The following is a 23,923-nucleotide window of genomic DNA, read 5'->3' as shown; positions in this document are numbered from 1 at the left end:
CTCATTACCAGTACTGAAAGAGGGCCCCTCCCCTGCTTTAAAGTAGGAATCACAGCAGAATACTTCCTACTTTGTGTCAAAAATAAAATTTTATTATTTGGATGTTGCAGTGTACAATTTGTAGAATCACTGACAACATTTTCCTCCCTCAAATCCGCATCAACACACGGGTAAAATGCAGCAACATTGTAATGCACTGCTCATTGGAATACCGAGGACGGGGAGGGATGTTAGAAGCAATAAAACGATATCAAATATGAACCTCAGAACAAGCACCCTTGATGCGCACTTAATGAGGATCCCTAACCATGAGATCTAACCTCTCATCCTATGGAATTCACCCATAAAAATCATCAATAACAATAGCCGGCTGACCACTGTAACCACTCGCCATTGACCTCTAGGCTTGTAATACACACTCCAGCCGCTAGAGACTCACGTCTCAGCAGCGGAAGGGGACTTGCCCACTCCTGGTGGACCAAGTCTTACAGCGAAGCCAAAAAAATCCCACCCCTTGGAAATCGCAGCCATTAGCACACAGCCGCAGAAAGCACCAGAACTCGATAAAGGACCTCATGAAGCGGAGGCTGCAGATCACCCCCACTCCCACAAAATAGCTCTACAGTGGACCCCAGGTCTGTCCTCTTCCCGGGATCACACGGGGCACCGCATTCTTCCAAGACGCCATCCTCAGAACAAAACTGCGAACTGTCCTGTCAGTCCTGTGTGGAGGCTCACGGTGAGCCCTGCGAAAGCCAGACACCTTCTTGAGAGCGCTCAGCCTCTCACGCCCATCCTAGCGGATAGAGGGCACTGCTCTCCCCGACCACACACCAGCTAGAGAATACTTGGAACGAGTCTTGCCAAACTCCAGGCAAAATCATGTTCTTCATCTGCAAAATGATGGACAGTGAAACACCATGGATTCCCCGCACCTTCTTGAACCTAGGTAAATCGGAGATAGGGCTTGGCCAGAGCTATTATCCCAAACCCCCTACACACACACACACACACACACACACCCTTCCCTTGTGCACTGAAGACCCGTTTCCATCCACTTTGCTCATTCGCAGCCATTGTTTCTACAGAGAAGTACAGTAGCACCGAGGTCCTGGGACTGAGGTGCTAGGTGCTAAGGCAGCACCTTGGACCCAGTTACTATCAGAAATTAATATTCTTTTTTTTTAAACAGATGTGTTCCAGAAGATCTTGCCACCACGGCCAACAGAAAAGTCATTACAACAGAGGTCCTAACAACGTGTGCCAATCTCCACGGCTCCACTCATCCATGGGCAGGTCACCTGGTCCCAGCCAATGAGGTGGGAGGAACCTCGGGTCTCAGCCTGCAGAGCCAAGGATGGGGTGGGCCACCCAGGCCAGGGGCTTTTCCATCATGACTGCAGAAGTGGCCTAGGCCAGGCCCATGCCAGTGCCACAGGAAAGCCAGGTGCTCCCTACCATTGCTGAGGGCTGAAGCGGACTCGTCCTGAAGCCCCCACATGCTAGATCCTCTGCTACGTCAGGAGCACCCCCAATGTGCTCATAGTCTTGGCCTGAACAAGAGGACCACCTGTGTGGTATGTACTCCGCACGATATACCGCCTGGTAACAGGGCCTTACTCAGCCAAAGAATACCTACATGGAATTCAACCACAGACAAGCGTGTTGTGGAAGCTCGAGGTTGACAGAGAAACTTCGGGGGCAGGGGAGGATCCTGAGGCCTTGACTGTTGGTCAGTCTTATTATCTGCTTTGTATCCTTTCCAGTGCAGGATCCAGGGTCAGGCAGGAGAGATCCAGCGTCTTCCCACTCTGCCACTGGAAAGGAAGAGCCCTCACCCCATCACCCATCATGTTGCAGATCTGGGGTGTGGGCAACTTTGGGCCAAATGGGACCTCCCCCCGTATTCTCTCAATCCAGTGTGTCTGGAACATTAGTCATGGACGGTCTGTGGCTGCTTTCAAGCCACAATGCCGTTAAGAGTGCACCTCTCTTGGAGAGTTCTGAGAAATAGAACTATTGACTAGTAGAAATCGAATACTACACTGTACACCGAAAACTAAACCGTCAGTAATACTTGATTAAAAAAAAAAACCAACAACTCGGGATGCCTGGGTGGCTCAGTGGGTTGAGCCTCTGCCTTCGGCTCAGGTCATGATCCCAGGGTCCTGGAATCGAGCCCATCAGGCTCTCTGCTCAGCAGGGAGCCTGCTTCCTCCTCTCTCTCTCTGCCTACCTCTCTGCCTAGTTGTGATTTCTCTCTGTCAAATAAATTAAAAAATAAAAAAATAATAATACTTGATTAAAAAAAACCCAACAACTCGGGATGCCTGGGTGGCTCAGTGGGTTGAGCCTCTGCCTTCGGCTCGGGTCATGATCTCAGGGTCCTGGGATCGGGCCCCACATCGGGGTCTCTGCTCAGCAGGAAGCCTGCTTCCCCCTCTCTCTTCCTGCCTCTCTGCCTACTTGTGATCTCTGTCTGTCAAATAAATAAAATCTTAAAAAAAAAAACTGGGGTATCCACACAAATAGACCTTGAAAAAATTATTATTTTTTTCAACTGGGAGGGATTTACTGGAGAATTTTAAATGTGTTGTCTTCCCCCCAAATCAGTCATTTTTTTAACACTTTGCAAACCTACATTCCAAGTTTGGCATGCTCTTTTCTTTACATTCCGGGCTTTGAGACAGAAAAATGAGAGCATATCCCTTTCTATTCAATTTGGATTTTGCCAACATTCCATAAAAATGGTCATTATTTTTATATATCTTTCTAGCAGGTTCTTTTTTTTACTTGTTTTATTTAAATTCAATTACTTAACATAGAGTGTATCATTCGTTTCAGAGGTAGAGATCGTGATTAATCCGTTGCGTGTAACACCCAGTGCTCATCACATCACGTGCCCCCTCCGTGCCTGTCACCCAGTTACCCAGCCCCCACCCTCTCCCAGCCCCCTTCAATGGGTTTCTCACAGTTAAGAGTCTCTCGGGGTCTTCTTGCAGATTCCTTAGTGTGCCTGCTTCTAAATTAAGGTCTCTTTCTTCTAGTGGCACTTAGAGGAACAAATTTCTAAGCTTTTCCTCATGTACTGGTACCTTGCCCAAAGCGGAGATGCCCCAAATCTTCCCCCCGACATCTGAGTTCTAGACCCTGACCTTTCTAGGCTTCTGTTGGCCAGAAACAGGGACAGTAAGGGAAGGTATGCCTGGCAAAGGTGAAAAAGAACAAGACATATCCTCGGGTTTCTGATATATTTTTTATGATACAGTTTAAAAGTGGGGAAAATTGTGCTGAAATATTTTTTCCTGCCCTGAGTTCCTGGCAAACAGAAATGAGGGGACGTGGCCAGCGTGACTGGATCACAGGAGGCGGCTGGTTGTTTCCCTTCGCTCTAAAGGCTCGACTTCAAATCGCCTCTGAGGCCTTGGGCTCTTCACTCCTGGGTTGCTGTCAGGATGACCTTCAGCGTGACCTTCAGCGCCTCTGCTCCTGCTCTCCGCGTCCAACCGTAGCACAGCGTGGGGCTCAGGAGGGCTCTGGACCGACTTCTCAGAGCGAAGTGACACGGTGAGGAAGGAGAGAGCCAAGATGGGGGCCGCAGGGGCAGGGGGCACCCCGTTCTGCCGAGCCTCGCTCTGGCCTCAGGGGATGCAGAGGGCTGACCGCTGGGTCCTGGCCACTGCCCCGATTCCCCAAGGCTGTGCGGGGCTCTGCGAAGACGTGTCAGATGCTTCCGGCTGTGGCAAATGGGCCCTGAAGGTCCGTGAGGTCCAGCCCCCACTGGAATGTCTCCCTAATTCCCAGAAGTGGGCTCCCGGAGAGGAGGGAGAACAGTGAGTGGCAAACTAGAGACGCCAGCAAGACTGGCGGGGGTGGGGGGGCAGGGGAGCCAAGACCCCAGGACGGGCAGGCGGTGGCCCCACATTTAGACAGAGGCGGGCTGGGAGGAGCAGCAGCCGGGACCGGAGCCCTGCATCCCTGTGAGGGCCTGGGGCCACGTCTGGCCGGTGAGGACGACCTGGGGGACACCACGTGGCGGCAGACCTCCCAGCAGCTGGCGGTGCAGGAGCGACGCAGTCCCCGTCCAGGATTCCCGCCAACTCCGAGGCCTCATGATCCCAGCGATTCCGGCCCCTTGGGCTTGGGAGAGAGAGGAAAAGGCAAGGCAAGGAGGAAAACACCCCACACACAGCTGTACTGTTTTTATATAGAATTTGTACAATATATTTCTCTTCATTTGCATATTTACCCACAACTTAACATCCTTTTTACAGGCTGAACTCACTCAGCTTGATATAATCAAAATTCTTTCTTTCAAACAAATAAGAAAAATTCAAAATCGTAAACCCGTAAGAAAACAAATTAAAAACGGTGATGAAAACAAGTCACCCCTCCCAGAGCGAGCGGTGTCCGTTTGTACAATCTATAGGGTTTGGGTCAGAATCTCTTTATGGATCAGGCACATGTTTTCGCGACACCTTTATTCTCGCCGTTTTTAGCTCCTGCCTGGCAAGTCTGCCTCCGGGAAGGATCAAAGGGAGGCTGGTCTTGGAGGCGTCGGCTCCTTGGGGCGGCAGGGAGCCAAGGTGGGTGCGATGCAGGGCTGCCGGCGTGGGGCGGCGAGCAGGGAATAGCAGCAGCTGCCAAGCGGGATCCAGGCTCGCTCTGTGCAGGGTGGGCAGAGAGACCAGAACAGCCAGGGCGAAAGCAGACAGCAGTGGACAGAGGCCGGCGTTTACAATTCGGCCGCCCGGGGACAGAGAGCCAAGTTGGTGGTCCACAGGCCCCACCTGTGGGGGGCGTGCCCCGCCCTGCCAGTCTGGCCTGGTCAGGCAGTCCAGGTCACGAGGGCTGTGGATGGCAGCGAGGTGAAGCGGTGACGCACGGTCCTGTGTGCCTTCTGGGCCCCCCCTCGGCAGAGCCGGGGCCCCACCACCGGCTCTGTGACCTCCCTCTGCCCTGCGAGACCAGCCGGGTCTGGGCGGTACGGACGTGGGGACTTCTCTGGGGCGGCAGGCAGAGTGGAAGACGAGAAAGGGTTTCTACCCCGCCACAGTGCCCGCCTGCTTGCATCCCAACACTGTGGGGGACCAGAGTGGGCCCAGAGCCTCAGGCCTGAGGTCACCAAGTCTCAGGACCTACCCCCCACCCCGTCTCCTTTAGACGGCCCCTCCTAGGACGGCTCCTCATGCAGCTTGGGGACCTGAGAACTGAGCTCTAGGGCTGGCTGCAGGAGCCGCCGCCCCTCGTCCCGCTGACGCAGAAGTGCTTCTGCAGGAAGACCCCCCTGAGACCTGCAGCCTTGGGCCCGTCCCACCCAGGCGCCCGCAGACAGCGGTCACATGCCGGTGCCGACCCGCTCAGCGTGGCCCTGGCTGTGAGGAGCCTTCTGTGGGTCCCATGTCGGGGGATGCACTCTGGCCCACGCGCTGTCCTGAAATGGCCTGAGGCACTCTTCAGGTCAACAAATACGAAAGCTCGTACACGGCCCACGTGCCCTCCCAGCCTCACGCTCCAAAGCCTGGCTTTGGAAGGAGAGTCTTCCGTACTTCAGGGCGAGACCGCCATCCTGAAAAGGAGAACGGAAATGGCATTCGCTCAAACAGATGCCGTGACAGCGGACCGACAGCCAGGCAAGCACACAGAGTCCCAGAGGTCAATGCGATGGACTACCGGGACCATGGAGAAGAAATAAAAATCATCATATATTCTCTGTTTGGTTTTTGGTTTGGTTGTTTTTTGTTTTTTTTTTTTACTTCTAAAATAAGATCCATCTGATAACACTTCGAGTCTTTAAGTACAGAAGCTTTCCCATGAGCAGCGTGTCCCCTGGATGACTGTTCCATCGGGCCCCCTGGAGGCCTCGCAAGGGAGTCACGTGGTTCTGAGAACGTCAGGCGGAAACTGAAACAGGAGAAAACAACGAAACGCAGACGTGCGGGGAGTCAGAGCGAGAGCGATGCCCACGGGCGGCCCACCGGCTGTGACCACGGACACGTGCTCACTGAGGACTTCCGTGAGACAGCCATGTGCACGCGTGGGCACCAGCAGGTGGCCAGGACGAGCTCTCCCCGGCTTTGGTTGGGGCTGCCCAGTCTCCAGAAGCAAGAAAGCGAGAAGAGTTCCCAGGCCAGGCCGCCGCTCGAGGCCCTGCTGAGGAAGGCAGCTCGGGGCCGATTGGCTTCCCGGGAAGGCCAAGTGCAGCAGTCCCAGAGACAGAACCTTTCCAGAGAGGCTCCTTCAGACCTTCCTGGGCTGACCCTCAGAGCAGCCAGGCTGCACTCGCTCCCACGTGCCGTGGTCGTGCAGGCGCAAGCGTGGGACGCGGCCGCGGCCCGGACGCAGGCTGCTTGGCATCCTGCTCGGAGTGGAAGTGGGAGCTCAAGGGGGGCCGGGTGTTTTCCTGAATGAGTTCAGATGTCTGCGCCGAGCGCTTGTGGACAGACGCCCCCGTTCTGTGCACGCCACAGCAAAGGCTAGCACTCGACGTTCCAGAGGCGAGTCGCCTTGTTCGGGTAGTTGATGGCCAGGCTGATGGCAGCAATGTTCTGCAGAGCCTGTGGAGGGAGAACCAGTCATGTCCTCATTCGTTAAGTGTGGACTGGACAAGACCCTCGGCTGAGCTCCGGGGGTCGGCGGGGGAGCAGGGGCAGACGGCAGCCAGATGCGGTGGCCTCACCCGGGGTACCAGCCCAGAGTGAGAGACAGAGTCGCTCAAGACTCCACGAGAGCTGAAAACAGGGCAGAAACATGACTACTGCCCCGAGAGAGGGGCAGGTGCGATGCTGGTGGGTTCAGGGGGCCGGAGGACACGGGCCACAGGGCGTCTGGGCAAGCTCTTCAGAGAAAGGGAAGAGCACAGAGGAGCAGAAGGGGAGAAACAAACAGTGCTAGGCCAAGCATGGGAGGGTGCTGGGAGGGGGTACCCCGGAGCTAGGCCGAGGCTGCGGTGCGAGCTCAGCGCAGCAAGAAGGGGAGCGGCTAGGGGAGGAGGAGGCAGAGTACTGGTCCAGCACAGAGGACAGGCCGTGGGGAGGCTCAGCACGAGCCACAGGCGAGGAGACGGAACATGGGGACAGGCGAGAGGGAGGCACCCACGGGTACACGACACGGAGCCCATGTGGCCACAGGTCATGTCTCAGGTTGTCGCTGTGTGTCAGGAAACCAGGGGCAGTGGTGGCAGGGCGGGCAGGGGTCTGTGAGGAGCAGAGGGGGTTTCTACTCTGCCTGCAGGTCTCTGGAGACTGCGTGCGAACACGTCTTAGTTGAAGGGGGATTCCTGCTTCTTCCCGGCGAGAGGACCACATGTTCACGAGCAAACGTGCCAGCAACCTATCCTACTCCGTGTGACCCTGGGTGAACCTCCCGCTTGTCTGAGCGCAGTGTCCATCTGCCCGGCACCAGAGGGCTGGACCACAGGCTCGAGGGTACACGAGGGCGCTGTGAGTCTAAGGCTGTCAACGTGTGGTCTGGGCGTGGGGTTCCCGAGACCCTCTCAGGGAGTCTGCGCCATGACAAACACCGTCGCAGTGATGCTAGGACATTATTCTGCCTTCTCCCCTTCACGCTCCCAAGGGCACCGCGGAGACCCCCAGAGGCAGCTGGGGCGCCAGCCCAGGCAGACGCAAATCACCGCCATCTGCCTCAAGAATGATTGTATTTTGGAAAACACAGCTGTTTCTCACAGAATGTGTTATTCACATTAACATGGAGTGAGTTTGTCATTTCTTAAAACGAGCTGGTATTTATGTAGAATCCACCAACATAAGTTTTTGGGGGTCCTCAGTAATTTCGAAGTGTGAAGAACCCTGGGCCCAAACCTCAGGGGCTCTCCTGCCATGGGAGAAAGCCACATCTGAAAGTGCCTGAAATCGAACTATGGAGCCCTCAGCCCAGCGCTCGAGTTAAGGCACCGGCTGTTTTGGTTTCAGACACAAATTCTGGCTGGCATCTTGCTGGCCTCTCCAGGCCCACGGTCTTACATGAGTGGCTCCGACGAATGGGCCCAACACTCTCAGACGCAGAGGGAAGCGACGGGGCGGGGACAGAGCTCCGTGTGGACCCTGGGGGCCAGGGGGCCAGGGCCGGCTGGCTCCGGTGGGGAGAGAGTACCTGTGCCGCGCAGCGGAGAAGGTGGTCGTCCGTGGTTAAGGCCAGCAGGTAATCCTGCAGCAGGCCGAGCTCCTGGGGGAGAGCGAAGAGACACAGCGTCACCAGACTAGCACCCAGGGGACACCCGCCTGCAGCCACAAAGTCTCGCTCCTCCGGGCACCTCACCGGAGGCCCTCCCTCCGGAGTGGCGGATGGGGCTGGACTGGGAGGAACCCACGCCTGGTTGCAAGGGCTCTCTGGGTCCGTTTCCTCATGAGAAAATGACGGTAAGCTAAGGAATTCTGAAGGGCCTTTCCGCTTCCTCCACTCTGCTCGTGGAGGAAGAAGAACCCACCCATTTCATTTTCCATAATTCCCTACTGTCAAGGACTAACAGAAAGGACTTCCTCCCTCTCGGGCTCTAGGTCTTCCGGGGGAGGTCACGCAGAGGTGAGGACCTGGGACTTCAGGCCACACCCCCACCCCGGGCAGCAGAGGAAGCACCAGCAGGCCCTCACCTGGGCTCGGTTCTCGGTGACAAAGAACAGCTCGGTGAGCGCGCGGTGCAGCGGCAGCAGGATGCCGGGCTGCGACACGTCCTCCAGCCGGCTGTACTCCATGTGTGTGAAGAGCTGCCACAGCGGCTTCAGCAGCGCAAGGTCACAGAGGTCACTGCGGGGGGCGGTGGCGGATGGGAGACAGAAGCCAGGTGACCGACTCCCCCACATCCAGCAAAGTCACTACCGTCCCCCAAAATATTCCCCAGCGGCAGAGAGGGAAAGGGGCAGAGCCCCAGGAAGCGGGAGACGCTGGAGCCACCACGTCAATCACGCCCGTCTTTAAAGTGGGCGCCGTGAAGAACCTCCAACGGTGGCAGGAAACCCTCGAGATGGACATTACGTGGAAAAAAGCAACACGTGAAACCGCGCGTACAAAAGAAAACTAAACCCAACTGCGTGTGCAGTATCGTGTGCCCGTGTCAAAAGCAACGGTGAGCAAACACAGAAATGTTTTCCACGGCTGTCCCTGTCGGTTCCCTGGATTTTCTTTTTTTTTTAAGATTTTGTTTATTTGAGAGGTGGAGAGAGAGAGAGGGAGCGCGCGCACGAGCAGAAGGAGCGGCAAGCAGAGGGGAGGGAGAAGCAGGGTCCCTGCCGAGCAGGGAGCTGGACATGGGACGCGATCCTGGGACCCTGGGATCATGAGCTGAGCTGAAGGCAGACATGCCACTAACTGAGCCACCCAGGCGCCCCAAATTTCCTAGATTTTCTGTGTTTGTTGCTTCAACAGAGAACAAGAGAAGATTTAAAAGACGGTGGTAACCAATATCCCAATCTTAGGCTCATAAAACACAAGAAATGTGCTAACGAGGGAGCCCTGCCAGAGCCCTTGTAATTCCAGGGGCCTCAGGTGAGAGACTGACGTTTCTGACTCAGGGGTAAGATGTGCTTTTCATTCTACTTCAACCTCCTTCAGAGAAGAAAAGTTAATGAAGCAAATAACATTCTGGGCCTCACTACATGACTTTACGCACTCATAAGCTTAAATTTTGCCTTTTCTCTTTGACGTCCGACTTTCTCCCAGAAGAGTAAGTCTTCCTGAAGCGGAGCAAGGGGAACGCACGGTTTGATTTCTGGAGACAGCTCTGCAGTGGACCTTCCGGGTCACCACTGGGGGAGGGACGTCCATGCACCCGCGTGGCTCATACCCCCACCCCGCCCCAGGGCTGCCTTCCCCTCTGCCTGTGCAGTCTCGCCCCAGGACTGAGGAAGGCCAGCGACAGTGAGAGCACCCCCACAACGTGGCCAGGAAGGGCCCTGCCGTCTGAAGACCGTTTCAAACCTCTCACTCAACCGGGCACTTCTCAGTGCAAGCGGCTCTCACAGGAACAGAACTGAGCCCCTGCGGGCAAAGCGACCTCCACACACGGGGACTCAGTGACAACAGCAACCACAGTCCGCTTACCCCCCACCACGCCTCCAGCTGCGGACCAACTGCCCCCCTGGCTCGGAGAGCCCCTCTCTGTCAGACTACACAGAGGCCCTGCTGCTGCGGCATCATCTGTCCACTCTGACTGGGACCCTGGGGTTGTCGGGGGTTGTCTGGGGTGTCTGGGGCAGGGCTGAGTGGCTCAGCCGCACAAGCATCTGACTCCTGATTTTGGCTCCGGTCATGATTCCGGGGCTGCAAGGTGGAGCGCCCCCTTCAGGCTCTGCACTGGGCGTGGAGGCTGCTCCGGAGCCCTCTGCCACCCGCCCCTGCCCCCACCCACATGCTCCCTCTCCCTCGCTCTCTCAAAAAGGACATGCTGGAGAGGGACACTGAATCCCGACAGGCAGGGCTGTGAGTGCGCGGAGGACGCGTGTGGCTTGGTTGCCAACACCTGCCCTCCAAGCTGAGGAGCAGAAGTGGGTGGAGCTTCTAAGGACCGAGAGGAAGAACTAAAACCCCTTCTTTGTTGAGAGCATGACTGACTGTGCTCTGAATAATCCACACGCACACTCTTAAAGTTAACAAACAGAGCACGGTCCCTGCACACAAAGGAAATACACAGAAATTAATTATATGTGAGCAGAAACAGTAAGAAATAAGAATTCTAAAGCAACAGTTACAACAGCATCAAAACCATCAACCACCTCGGGATAAACCGAAGGGAGCGTTGTGCAGGCTGCCTACACGGAACCCTGTGAGACGTGCCTCAGAGCAGGGCCACGAGGGCTGCGGGGGACAGGCACCAGGACTTCACGGCTGTGGGTTGGGGGCTCAGTGCCACAAAGAGCCAAAACCCCATCTGGCAAGAGGAGGCGTGTGCCCATGTGTGTGGACAGCAGCACGTGGCTCAGGGACACTCCGAGGTACCGGAAGTTCTGGCCGGAGCGAACAGGCAGGAAACAGACCCGAGAGGGCATCTGCATTGGAACAGACGTACAACAGACCGTGTGCAGACGACAGCCTCGCCAGAGACCCCACAGGCTCCACAGAAGCAACATCAGCACTAGAAGCTGCAGTGAAGTCGCAGGGCACAGCCGAGGCGGAAAGACCGGCTGCACTTCTACACACAGCAACGAACTACCAGAAGGAGAATCAGGAAACAAACCCATTTACAATGGGTTAAAAAAGAATAAAACATTTAGAAATAAATATTAACAAAGAGGTAAAAAACGGTCTGTCCACGGCAAACTGTGGGGCTGATGAGAGAAGCTAGAGAAAACACAGGTAAGTGTAGAGGATGATCTGTGGTCATGGCCGGAAGAAGACCGGTGCAATGGCTGCCGCCCACAGCAAGATACGCCCACAGCGTTCACGGAGCCCCATACAAATCCCCATGGCATTTCACAGAAACAGGAAAACAGCCGTAAAGTCCCTGTGGAACTACAGGAGGCACTGAGTACCCGAACCAATCATCAGAGCAAACCTGGAGGCCTCACGCTCGGATTTCTAACCCTAATGCAGAGCTACAGTCATCCAAACCGTACGGCACCAGAGTAAAAACAGGCAGAAAGACTGATGAACAGGACAGGGAGCCCAGAAGTACATGCAGGCGTATACAGCCCATTAATTCTGACAAAGGTGCCAAGAATATGCAATTAGGAAAGGACAGTCTCCTCACCAAACGTGTGGGACAAGCCGGACAGCCACAGGCAAAAGCACGAGGGTGGATCCCTCCCTTACACCACACACAAAATCAATTCAAAATTGATTAAAGACTTGAATAAGAGACCTCCAACTGCAAAACTCCTACAAGAAAACATAAGGGCTAAGCTCCTTGGCATTGATCTTGGCAACAAGTTTTTTAAATTTGACACAAAAGCAAGAGTAAGTGGGACTACATCAAACTAAAAAGCTTCTGCAAAGCAAAGGAAACCATCAACAAACGAAAAGGCGATCTACGGAATGGGAGAAAGTACTCGTAAACCACATCCAATAAGGGGTTAATATACAAAACACACAAGGAACTCATACAACTCGATTTCAAAGGAACCCAAAGAACCCAATTAAAATATGGTCAAAGGACCTGAACAGACATTTTCGCAAAGAAGATGTGCAGATGGCCAAGAGACACATGAGAAGATAGGGGCTCACATCACTCATCATCAGGAAAATGCAAATTGAAGCCAGAACGAGATATTGCTTCGCACGTGAGGGCGGCTATCATCAAAAAGACAGGTGGCGGCAGCTGTTAGCGAGGACACGGAGAAAGGAGAACCCTGGTGCGTCACTGGTGGGGACGCACGCGGCTACAGCCACTGTGGAGACCAAGATGGTGGCTCCTCAAGTCATTAAAACCACAACTACTGAACGATCCAGCAATCCCACTGCTGGGTTTACAGCCAAAGCCCACGAATCATTACCTCAAAGATACCTGCACACAAACGTTCTCAACAGCCAAGGTATGGAAACACACAGTGTCTCCTGAGAGGAGAGTGGATACAGCCAACATGGTGCACCTACACGGACAACAGACCGTTCTTCAGCCATGAGATGAAGGAGACCCCACCGTCCGCAACAACTCGGATGGGCCTAGACGGCGTTAGGCTCGGTAGAATAAGCCCAAGAAAGACAAACCCCGGGTGATCTTTCCCCCACGTGGAAACCAAAACCAACCAATCAAACTCCTCAACACAGAGAGCAGAAGGAATGGTAGTCGCCAGGGCCAGGGGGTGAGGGAGGGGGGAGAGGCCGGTCAGAGAGCAAAAGCTCCAGCTGGGAGGTGAATGAGGTCTGAGGGTCTAACACACAGCGTGGTGATGACAGTTGACAGTGGCGTCCAGTGCTGCATCATTTAACAGAGATTTGCTGAAAAGCCAGTTTCAGCAAGAGGGGAGACCCCGGGGCCATCCCACATGACAGAGGTAACCACGTGAGGTGTTCGGTGCGTTGACTGACCTCACGGGGGGCCTTTCACAGCGTGGACACCCGTGAAACCACCCCCTTCTATGCTTCAGATATATTACAATTTTGTCAGCGATATAGCACTAATGTGGCCCGAGCAGGAGGAAACAAACAGACCGGGGCTACGGAGGAGACCAGACACAGATACACGGGTATGTGGACACCTTCCTGGGGACAAAGGTGACCCGCTAGAGTGATGTGAGGGAAAGGGGGTCTTTGCCTAATCCCAACCCGACACTGGACATCATGCACGGAAGGCATTCCGTGCGGCTAGATGTGACGGAGACAACGAGCTTGGAGAACACAGGAAATAATGTCGCGACCCCTAGACAGAGCACAGCGAACACTTCCTAAACAGGACAACAAAAGCACTATTGTAAAAAAAAAAAAAACAAAAAGATTGGTGAACAGCCGGAAGCTATTAAAATCAGAAGCTTCTTTCCATCAGACAGCAGGGACAGAGAAGTGACGAGCCCCAGCGTGGGAGGAGGTCCTCACAGCGCGGACCCCCCGCACAGGACCCGCGGAGGGCAGCTCACCTGTGGGTGCTGCATCGGATAATCCTCAGGAGCAGGTGGACGGCTTTCAACCGCTGATGCCCAGTCTGGCGACAAGCCACACCCACCAGCCACTCCCAAATTTTGGCCAGGGGCAGGTGCGGCACAACTCTTTCTTCCGACAGCATCTGCTTCAAAATCTCGAACCCTGGCCCACACCCAAAAAACACAGACATTTTAGAAACAGGAGCTGCTTCAGTTTTCATAAGCAGACCAAAACGACTATGACCACTCAAATGTTGCCTAAATGATGCCTTTTATAAGAGCAACACGGGACATTTCATTTTCTCCTTTTTGCAACATGCCCTGTGAAATCTCAGAAGTGTCATCTGCAGGCCCCATAGGTGGCTCTTCCATCTGTCCACTCACGCCGACCACTGGCTGCCCCAGCACACTCAGCGACATGTGTGCAAGTCGCAGAGAAAAGTGCCCGCCTTGGTTTTACCAAACATCAGTGACCACAGAGGGTCCCGCCCAGAAGAGCCTGAGGACAGCGAGACGAGCGCACGCACCTGTCTGGAATCGCCCCAGGTGTCCCGCCGTCACAGTGAATTTGTAGCCCCACTCCGTGTTGCTCATGTCCGAGGTGAAGCGGTAGTACAGAGTGTCTCCTGGCCACACAAGAATCAGAAACAGCTCAGGATGTGGCAGCCACAGGAAGTCCCACACTCCTGAGGAAGAAGGCTGAACCCGGGGTGACGCCCTCCCACAACGTCCCTCTTCCTAGGACTGAGATTCAATGCTCTGCATGGAGAGTCCAAAGGAGCGAGGACACGGTCACTACCTGGGAGTTCAAAATCCTTCCACTTCTGCTGCGACCCACTGAAGGTGTGTCGGTCCTGCTGGAAGTCGCTACTGCTGGCCATGGCCAGCTCGTCGCAGCCCTCCTCTGTGCTGCACTGCGGGTCGAATTTGACCGACAGGTAGATGGCACCAGGGATGTGGACTTTGTCCTGGGGAGGGACACTTCCGTCATTCCTGAGGGCTCCTCTGGTGCCCCGTCCAGCACCTCTAAGACAAGGGGGATGGGGAGCACACGCCTGGGTGATGAGACGAAGGGCGGGGGCCTCCACGGCGTGGCCACGTCATCGGGAGCCAGTGCGGCCAGGACCGAGCCCAGGCCCCCACGCAGACCCACTGTCCAAGATGCCGGGGATCCCCTGCAAGGACCTCACCGCAGGAGAAGTGAACTCCTCCCCCAAGGTTGGAAGACTGGGGTACGGGGACTCCCAGATTCTGGGGAGACAGACGGCCGCTTAGAGTGAGGGCGGCGCGGGGGAGTCAGCCACCATGGGCGCAGAGGAGGTTCTCAGCAGCCCTGCCGGGCACCCCGGACGTACCTCGAAGTTGGTGTTATTGTTATAGGGGTGTTTCGACTCCCTGACTTGCACCTCCATGCCGGGCTCCTCCATGAACTGGCAGGCAGCCAGGGCCATGGTCCCCAGCATGCTCCCCCGGCAGCCCTGGAGCACCTTCCGCAGAATCTGGCAGGATGTGAGGCATGGAGCGTCAGAGCCCAGGGGCAGGAGGAAGGACACATCCGTTCCAACCCGAGACCCACAAAGGCACTGGCTTCCCCCTGGTCCCGGCCCCACCCCTGAAGCCCACTCCTCCAGCCACCTCTCACCACGGGGACCGGAACGCCTCTGCCTGTCTGCCCTGGAAACCCCACTTCTGGGTGTGCCGAGAAGCCACCAGAACCCATCAGAGGTGGTCCTGGGCCCTTAGAGTCCCGAGCCAAGCAGGGGAGGGATGCACAGAGAAACAAGGACCGGACAAGGGGACGTGGGCCAAGGAGGCATGGAGCCGAGGGCTCCGTGGGGCAAGGATGGGGGAGGCACTTCCACACGGGGAACGGCTGCAGCAAAGTGGCCAGCTACTCCAAGGCTGCGCGGCTGGGAGCAGACCAGGGGACTCGGAGACTAGGGGTGTTCTCACAGGCAAACGAGGGATGAGAAGTGAACTCGCTTCCTGAGGAGTCCCCCTGAAGGGCCTGCGTGTGTGTGTGAGGGGACACCGTGTGCATGTGTGTGCCTGTATGAGTGTGCACCATGGGTCTGTGCATGCGTGTGTGTGCGGAGACACCGTGTGCTTGTGTGTGTGTGCTCGTGTGCACCGTGTGCGTGTGCATGTGTGTGTGCACCGTGTGTGCGTATGTGTGCATGAGCGTGCAGGAGGGTACACCGTGTGTGGGGTGCCAAGGGGACAGAGATGAAAAAGGCGGCAGTAAATGTGACTCAAGATCTTCGCCCTTGGAAGCTGGAAGGGGGTGACGAAACATGGTAGCTCAGCGGGAGGCGGCGCCCATGGCTTCCCCGCCCCCCCCACCCCGCCCAGACCTGGCTGTGTTCTGCTGTGTGGCTCCTCTGGGTGCATTCACCCTGGGAATCGCCACCCCGTCCCTATTCTCAAAGATGACGTTGGAGATTTGACTTAAGAATAGAACCAGGGGCGCCTGGGTGGCTCAGTGGGTTAAAGCCTCCGCCTTCAGCTCGGGTCGTGATCCCAGGGTCCTGGGATCAAGCCCCGCATCGGGCTCTCTGCTCAGCAGGGAGCTCTCTCTCTCTCTCTCTCTCTCTCTGCCTGCCTCTCTGCCTACTTGTGGTCTCTGTCTGTCAAATAAATAAATAAGATCTTAAAAAGAAAAAAAGAACAGAACCAGAGGCCTGGAAAAGCAGAAGTAGAATGTGGGGTTGGGCTGCAGAGCCCAGGGCTGCCTTCTGGAGGTCGGGGCCTCTGACTGCACCTCCACAAGACAACACCCTCCGGCCACGCTGTGACAGGAGCAACACCCCGGGGCAGACACTCCAGAAATGAGTCCCAAACCCCCTGGAAGCTCCCTGTACCACAGGAACAGGCCAATCAGCCATAATTCCCCGTGTCCCCTGGAACTGGCACTAGATGAGAAGAGACAGGCCAGGCCAAGCGCAGTCAGGCTCCGGGGACAACAGTGTCAAGCACCCTCTGCGCACCAGGTACGCCGCACCCCCGCCTGGTCTCTGCTGCCCTCACATGCCGGGGAGCCGCATGCCGCCACAGGTGGCCCCCTCCAGGGAGGCCCCCGTGGGAGGAAGCAGGTTCAAGCGTGGGGGCAGGGGCCGAGGAGGAATGACGTGGGCGGGTGCCCAGCCCAGCCTGCTAACAATCACCTTTTCCCACTGATGCTTCTCTTCCAGCTGCATGAACATGTCCAGGATGTAGGTCATGTGGGCCGGGCCGCTAAGCTCCAGGGTGTCCTCACTCACTGGCACATGGCCTGGCCACTCGGCGAGCAAGGAGGCCAGCACATGGCGGGCATAGAGCACGGCCGTGGCCTCGTTGACGCGGAACAGGTAGTCGCGGGCGGCCCGCTTGCTCTTGCCGTTCAGCTCCTTGTGCAGGAGGGCGGCACTCTTGCTGCGCCGCTGCTTGGCGTAGCTCTGCCGCAGCTCGCTCTCCGTGCTGGCGATGAGCTTCTGGCTTACGGGGTTCGACTCGGCCGTGGCCTGTTCACAGCGCGCGGGCCGGGCCTGCAAACCCAAGACCACCGTTACCATGGCCCGCCCCTCAGCACAGGGTAGGGGCAGGGTCCAGGGGCAGGCGTTTCTCATTCAAGGTGAAGGCCACCCACCAAGCATGGTAAGATAATCATGTCTGTGTCCACGGCTTTGGCACTCTGCTCCTCCAGCCTCAGACCCCCACTGGGCTGCCACCTCTGAGCCAGGGTCTGAATCCTTTCATCTGTGGTGAGCTCGTCCCCGTCGAACCTGGGGAGAAGGGGCACAAAGCTGGGCACACACATCACAGAAAGCGAAGAGTTCGGCCCGCAGTGAAGCCTGGCGGAAAGGCCGATCTGCACTGCTGTCCTGTTACTGCTCTGCGATGACATTATCACCCCGCAGTCTGCAACCCAGACGCGCAGCACTCACTGACTCGCACACCCAGACGTGCACATACACCCTGGAGGCAGAGGACGCCAACTGTCCCTCGGGATCTCAGAAAAAGAGCTCCCAGAAGCCTCAGCGGGATACCCAGCTGCCCGGCTGGTGACAGGGCCCCCAGCCCCTCCTCAGCTAGACAGCGTGATGCAACTAGGTCCTCGGCCACAGGAGGCCAGTGAACCTTCTCTCAAGCAGCTGGGCTGAGGGTGTCCTCCTCCCTCCACTTTCCTCCGCTCCCCGGGCTGGAACACAGGGCCAGGGGTATGGGTGACAACGCGCAGGAAGACAATACCCTTGGGGAGACAGGGTCCTTCACAGAGCAGAGCTGCCTACCCACCCCGGACTGTCCCGAGAGGAGAAACAATTCTATCTTCCTTGACCCGATGTTTCTGGGTGTCTTAGTCACAGCCGCTTAGACTGTGCCCTCCTTCATTTCACAAAGGATTTGAGGCAATGTACGAGAAGTACAGAAAAACAGTTTTTCAAAGAAAAGTTGAATTGGAACTGCATGTAAGTTAGAAGAAGTCAAAACAAGCATATGACAGAGGGGGGAGATGAGCTGTGGCCGGTGACGGTCCACAACGTTCGGGAGCTGGGCCCAGAGCTTCCCAGCCCAGAGGAGGGAGTGTTGTTAACTTGGTGATAACCCTTGGGGAAATCCACGAAGATAACGTGCAAACAGCACTCTGGCTGCAGGGCCCCAGGATGATGTATGGGAGAAGCCTTGGCGTCCGCTCAATGTCCACTCCCAGAGGGACATGCAGCACGGCTCAGAGAGGACGCAGGTAGCGGGGCAGGGCCAGTGTTCACAGCGCTGCACAAAGAACTGAGAACCAGGTCCAAGGGCGGGCCTGGCCCAAGTCTTTGCCCAGCGCTTGCTGGCAGGAGGCCATCACGGCCCTGTCGGGCCCCCATGCTCTCCCCCCACGCTCCCCCGCTGGCCGCACGTCCGCCGCAGCTCTGCGCCCCTCACCTCTTCTGAACCTCCAGAAAGAAGGAGTCGGTCCTTTTCATCTGCAGCTCGTAGATGGCCCGGAGGACATGCAGCGGGGCACGGAGTGCGTCGTGCGCCATCTGGAGGCCACGGGAGGAAGCACAGGAGAGACAGGGCTCAAAAGGGATAAAAGGGTCATTTTCTTAAGTTACCACAGGGTGTAATTTCTGAATCATAAACCCTAAGAGACGGACTGCGGAATCTGCTCTGTGATCATGAATTCACAGGAAAACACACAGCACGGCAGTGCCGGCAGCCACACGCCATGCTAACAGTCCACACCGCCACCCACCGCCGGAGCCACTGCCACGCTCGCAACTCCGGCCACCGGCACCGCGGCCCAGACACGCGCCTGCTCTTCTGACCCCCGTCCCACTCTCTGCCTCTCCTCCCTGCAGTCCGTGTTCCAGGAAGCGAGTATCCCCAGGGGACATCAGAGAATGCATCTCAGAAGTCACGGGGGACGCCCAGCAGCGAAGGGCTTGAGTGATGAGCAAAACTGCTTGTGTTCGTGTCATGGGAGAGACAATCCAGTGCTGTAGGGCCAGAGAACTTTAAAACGACGGCCGTGAGAATGTCTCCATTCTGGATCGATTCTGCACAGTTCAGACTGAGTCTTTAGGAAATGACCTCTCAGCGCGTCAGACTGAGGCATTTTCACATGGAGGCAAAAACTCGGTGCGAGCCGAAGAGAACGCACCCCGAGGTTTCAGCACTGCCCCAGAACTCACCAAGAAACATATTCGGGTAGGCTCGTCCAGGCTCTCCAGAGGGTCCAGCTTCTGCTCCGGCTCGGCGGGGCTGCTGACCATGCCCTCCACCTCCTCCTCGGGGTCCCCTCGCTCGTCTCGCTCCAGGGCTGTGTGCTCGGCCGAGGTGTGGCTCTCCTTCTTCGAGGAGTACAGCATGATGGACAGAATCTACAGACAGAAAACCAGGCAGGACGGGGCTGCGGGTTCCGTGGATGAGAACGTCACACTGACCTTTAACCCTCAAATGGTACAAGGTATTCGACCTAACTCTTTTAACAGATGCAAGCATTCTCAAAAAGAAAGTAAAATTAGTAACAAAAAACATGAGAACGTGCTCCATTTGCCTGTAATCGAAGACATGCTAACACACCCGCCTTGGCGCGGACGACCTAGGCTGGGATCACTGGGACAACACGTTCTGATGGGGTGAAAGGAGCCAGAACAACGTCTGCTGACTGTGCCCAGCCAGTAGCTCCCTTTCAGGAGAAATGTCAAGCCCATTACGCTCGATGAAGCGGACATCCACCTTCATGTGTCCCTGGCAGCCGTTACGCTGGGGTCACAAAACCACCCAGTGACTCAGGGAAGCAGCCGCCGCACAGGCCCATGGCGTCTGATGCACGGTGCCATCTGCGTTTACACGTGTGCCAGCGACACCGACGGAAACAACCAGAATAAGGCTGTACAGAAAATACTAATGGTGGTTGTGTTCATGGGGCAGAATCTGAAGTTTTCTTCCTTTTCTATATTTCACGTTTTCTGCACTGTAGTTCTATTATCTGAATGATTAAAAAAATTAAATTTTACTTTAAAATGTAAAAGGTTTTCCTCAGAACGAGAGCCCAGATGCTCTCCGGGCTTTCCCGTGCTATATTTTAGCACCGTTTCCTGAAAGCTGGCCAAGCCCTCGCGGGACGCCAGAGGACGGGCTCTTCGCACACCAGCCTCCGTGTGACACAGCGCGGCTGGCTGCCCTCCCTGCACGCTTAACAGCCTCTCCTGGACCCAAGGCCAGCACGCGGTCCACGCACTTGACACGGAACCTCAGCAATCCCACCGAGAAAAATCTGCGGCCCAGAAGGGATGCGGTAGATGAAAATGATGGACTAAAATCCTACATCAAATAAACATAACCCAGGACAAACTCAGAAACAGATTTGAGCTCAAAGGAATGTCAAAGGGAAATAATAATTCCAGGACACATTTTATCACTGTGACGTAACGGTCAGCCGTGTGTTTCCATTAACTATTTGTCCTCCAGTGTTCTCTGAACAAACAGCAAATTCATCCTCTCCCTGACGGGGAGGACAGCTGTCATATCCCTGTTTCCAGCAGGGGACGCAAACCCAAGATACAGTTCCAACACCTGCCCAGAAAGGGCGAGCTCAGGGCAGAGCCGGTGCGGCTACTCCAAGGGGTCGCTCCCGAGCAGGAGGCCTGCCGTGGGCAGCACACCCGTACCTCCAGGTCCCGCAGGAGCCACGTTTTACTGAAACCGGTCCCTTTGCTGCACTTTTTCACCAGCAGCTTCAGCAAATCCGTCTGAAGGAAGGTCGTGTGAGTCTCTTTGAAACCGTGAGCCTGCCAAACAGAAGGGCAATGACCCACGGCCGCCTCCCAGGCAGAAGGCACCGGCCCCGCGGGGAGAAGCAAGGCTCTTTCGGAGCCCAGTCTCAGCCTGTGGCCCAAGGTCACCGCGTGGGGAAAATTCCAGAGTCGCAGGAAGGATGACACCGCGAACCTCAGCCCCAGCCTGAGCCCGTCCACTCCCCAACCCAGGCCTGGCAAGCCGTTCTGGAGGTCAGGACACCTGTGGGCTTTGTTCTACATGAACGACCCTCCCCAGCGACTCCTGGCAGACGGGGCGTTGCAGATGGCCTGCCCGCTTCTCTGGCCTCGCACCCCTCTGCCGCAGGATCCTGAAGGCCCAGAGGGGCTCTTGCTGTCGCTGACAGCCTCGCCTGCCCTGGGCCCGGCTCCCGAGGCTCTCCCCGCCTGCCCTGCCCACTCATCTACACCTCATACTTCACCTCCTCAGGCGATTTCTGACTCGGCAGACCCGTGTGACACGCGGGCCCGTGTGGCTCTCTGGGAGGCCAGACTGCAAGCCCCACCTCTCGAGGTCAGCGCCACGGAGTTCCACGTGGCTCCTGGTGCTCAACCGACAGTCACGAAAACAGGGACTCCAAGACAGAAATGGCCTGTGCCCTCGGGGAGTCTGTTTTCTCTTTGCTACTAAAACTGAACAACTAAAACAAGAACAGACTGTGGTAAGTGCCTCGGAGGCAACAAACAGCAGCTGCGTGGCCTCGGTCCCCTCACCGAGAGCACTCAGGGCGGGCCCAGAGCGGCCATCCGTGCGGGCCCGTTGTGCTGCCTCAGTCCTCCTGTGGCCTCCTGGGCAGCTCTGCCCAAGTCCAGGGAGTCACCAACTTTTACAAGGAAACCCTTCTTTCAAGGCTACTTCTGTGGGGAACATCGTCCTAAAAGTGATCCCTTTCCTCCCATCAGGCCCCTCAGCTAGCAGAAGAACTATCTTCCCCACAGGTCACGGCTTCTGGTCTGCGCGCCAGCTATCGTCACCCAGCTCCTCCCGCCCCAACCGTCAAGCCTGTCACTCCAAGTCCCCTAGCAAGCTGGGCCCCTCCGTCCTCCCCTCCCTCTTGCCCTGGCTCAGAGGGAAGTGCAAAACTGTCCCATCCAGTTTCCTCCCACCTTCCAAGGTCACATGCCATCAGGCAAACATGTGGTTCCCTGAAATAGTACTAAAAAAATACAAAGAGCCAACTACTGGGAAAATTCTGTTTCTTCCTTAGTTATCCTTGTGCAAGACCTCACCACTCCCGAAAACAATCCAGAGCCTTTGGTTAGCCGTCCATCGCGACCAGACGGCATCTGCCTATAGTACGAGCCCCACAGACGTCCCATCACCGTGGCTCACCAGCAAGTGGAAGGTCCCCGTTACCTTCAGCGTTTTGTAGAGTCCTTTGAGGGCCAGGGACAGGACCCAGGTCGCTTCCACGGCCTCAGGACAGTGGCTGTCCACACTGGTCTGCAGAAGGTGACTGGCGATGAAGGCCAAGTGCTGGGCGTACTGGCTCAGCTGCGCCTGAGAGCCGCTGCACTCCTGCCCCTTCTGCACCAGCTGGTAGTCCTTCACTGCGGCGTGCGGTCAGGCGGGAAGACAAAGGCATGGAGTACAGTTAATGCTCCCGGCGGCCCCGTCTCTTCCCCCGTGGCGCGCCTTCCTGAAGAAAGAGCCGCAGACCCCAACACAGACGGCCCCGCTTCAGCCTCGGCTGTGACCCCTCCGGCCGGTTTGCAGGTGAGTGCTGAAGTGGTGCTGGGCTACCCAGCCACCAGGCAACCAGAGACACAATTCATATCCCTGCGGCTGTGCGCAAACCAGCCGTCTCCAAGTGCTACAGACACTTCTTAACCGGCACGCAGGCAGAGCTTCCGCTCCCAAGCAAGCTGAGACGGACGGGACTGGCTCCCGTCTCAAGCAACCGGACACTGAAACGCACATGAGACCGTGGTTTGCAGACAGGAGGCGGCTGGCAGTGCAGACTATGACCCTGACAGAAGGGACAAGAGTCAGAGGACCCCTCCAACAGCCTGGCTTTCCCGAGACCACTTCCAGGAGCAGAAGGGGGACCAGAATCAGAAGTAGCCTCAGTGAACTGATGAGAAAAAAGGTGAGTCTGGGGAAGTCAAGGCAGCTAGAATTTAGGGAGAATGTCACGAAGGGAGAGGCACAGGGACACAGAGGCTGGGGGGGCCGCGCCAGACAGCTGCACGAGCTTCGTGGCGAGCCTCCGGCAGCGCGGGAGCCGCACGCATGGGAGCGCACCGCCCAAGGGTGGGAGACAAACGACTCCCAGAGCTCACAGAGGCCTGGGGACCTCCTGGCTCCCCGCGCCTGGCATCCTACTGGGTGCTGGCGCACGCGTCCTGCTAGGGGCAAAACGACTATCTGAAGACAGTTGCTCAAATGTTTCTGAATCTGATGGAAACCGTAAATCCACAGACCAAGGAGCTCAACAACCCCAAGAAGAAGAAACGAGAAACTCATGCCGAGGCAAACCCTAAACAAAATGCTAACCCTAAGTGACTACGTGACTAAGGAGTAGCTCTTAGACGCAGTCAGAGGGAAAAAAACGCATTTGAAGACAACAGAGAACGACAGCAAACCCTACAGCTGTAACCATGTAAACCAGAAGAAAATGGATCAAAAACCTTAAAGGACTCAAAGAAGAGACTCTTGGCCTAGAATTTTGTATGCGGCAAAGTCATCTTTCAAAGATAAAGTCAAAATAAATATCTTTTTTGGTCTGGTAGGACACACCGACCAGAGCCTCTAGCAGGAGGCCTGTGACGCAAGACACGTTCTGGCGTTCTTCGGGCTGAAGCAAGATGGTAGCGGGACGACACCTGCACTTAGGCACAGGAAGAAAGACGACCAGGAACGGTATGTATGAGAGCAAAGGAAGAGATGCCGCTTTCTCACTTTAAAACCTTTCTTAAAGTATCTTCTTATTTGTATTATTTTTTATTTTTTAAACAAGAGTTTTTTTTTAAGGATTTGAGAGTGAGCGAGAAAGTGTGTGCGCGCAGACAAGCCGGGGGTGGGGCGAAGAGGAGGGAGAGAGAGTGTATAAGCAGACTTCCTGCTGAGCACGGAGCCCAACACAGGGCTCGATCCCATGACCCTGA

General features: G+C 56.2%; 1 protein-coding gene across 3 annotated transcripts in view; it reads right to left on the bottom strand.

Moving 5' to 3' along the window:
- Positions 1–3,237: 3,237 nt before the first annotated feature.
- The window catches only part of ZZEF1 (zinc finger ZZ-type and EF-hand domain containing 1), a 98,510-nt gene continuing 77,824 nt past the window's right edge, over positions 3,238–23,923 (bottom strand). Inside the window, exons 43-55 of one of the 3 annotated variants that reach the window (XM_045985522.1) lie at positions 22,173–22,366; positions 20,669–20,788; positions 19,187–19,375; positions 18,435–18,571; positions 17,152–17,287; positions 16,691–17,050; positions 14,882–15,025; positions 14,326–14,494; positions 14,054–14,152; positions 13,524–13,689; positions 8,610–8,763; positions 8,113–8,184; positions 3,238–6,557 (exon numbers count right to left, since the gene is read on the bottom strand). In XM_045985522.1, coding sequence (XP_045841478.1) covers positions 6,477–6,557; positions 8,113–8,184; positions 8,610–8,763; positions 13,524–13,689; positions 14,054–14,152; positions 14,326–14,494; positions 14,882–15,025; positions 16,691–17,050; positions 17,152–17,287; positions 18,435–18,571; positions 19,187–19,375; positions 20,669–20,788; positions 22,173–22,366 — 2,021 coding nt within the window. In that variant the 3' untranslated portion in view covers positions 3,238–6,476. Of the gene's footprint in view, positions 6,558–8,112; positions 8,185–8,609; positions 8,764–13,523; positions 13,690–14,053; positions 14,153–14,325; positions 14,553–14,881; positions 15,026–16,690; positions 17,051–17,151; positions 17,288–18,434; positions 18,572–19,186; positions 19,376–20,668; positions 20,789–22,172; positions 22,367–23,923 lie in introns of those variants that run through there. The other 2 variants (XM_045985523.1, XM_045985524.1) reach the window with 2 other exon arrangements.

Source organism: Meles meles, chromosome 18 (genome assembly GCF_922984935.1).
Source record: "Meles meles chromosome 18, mMelMel3.1 paternal haplotype, whole genome shotgun sequence".
Classification (NCBI taxonomy): Eukaryota; Metazoa; Chordata; class Mammalia; order Carnivora; family Mustelidae; genus Meles; species Meles meles.
This window is presented reverse-complemented; position numbering and strand designations above follow the sequence as displayed.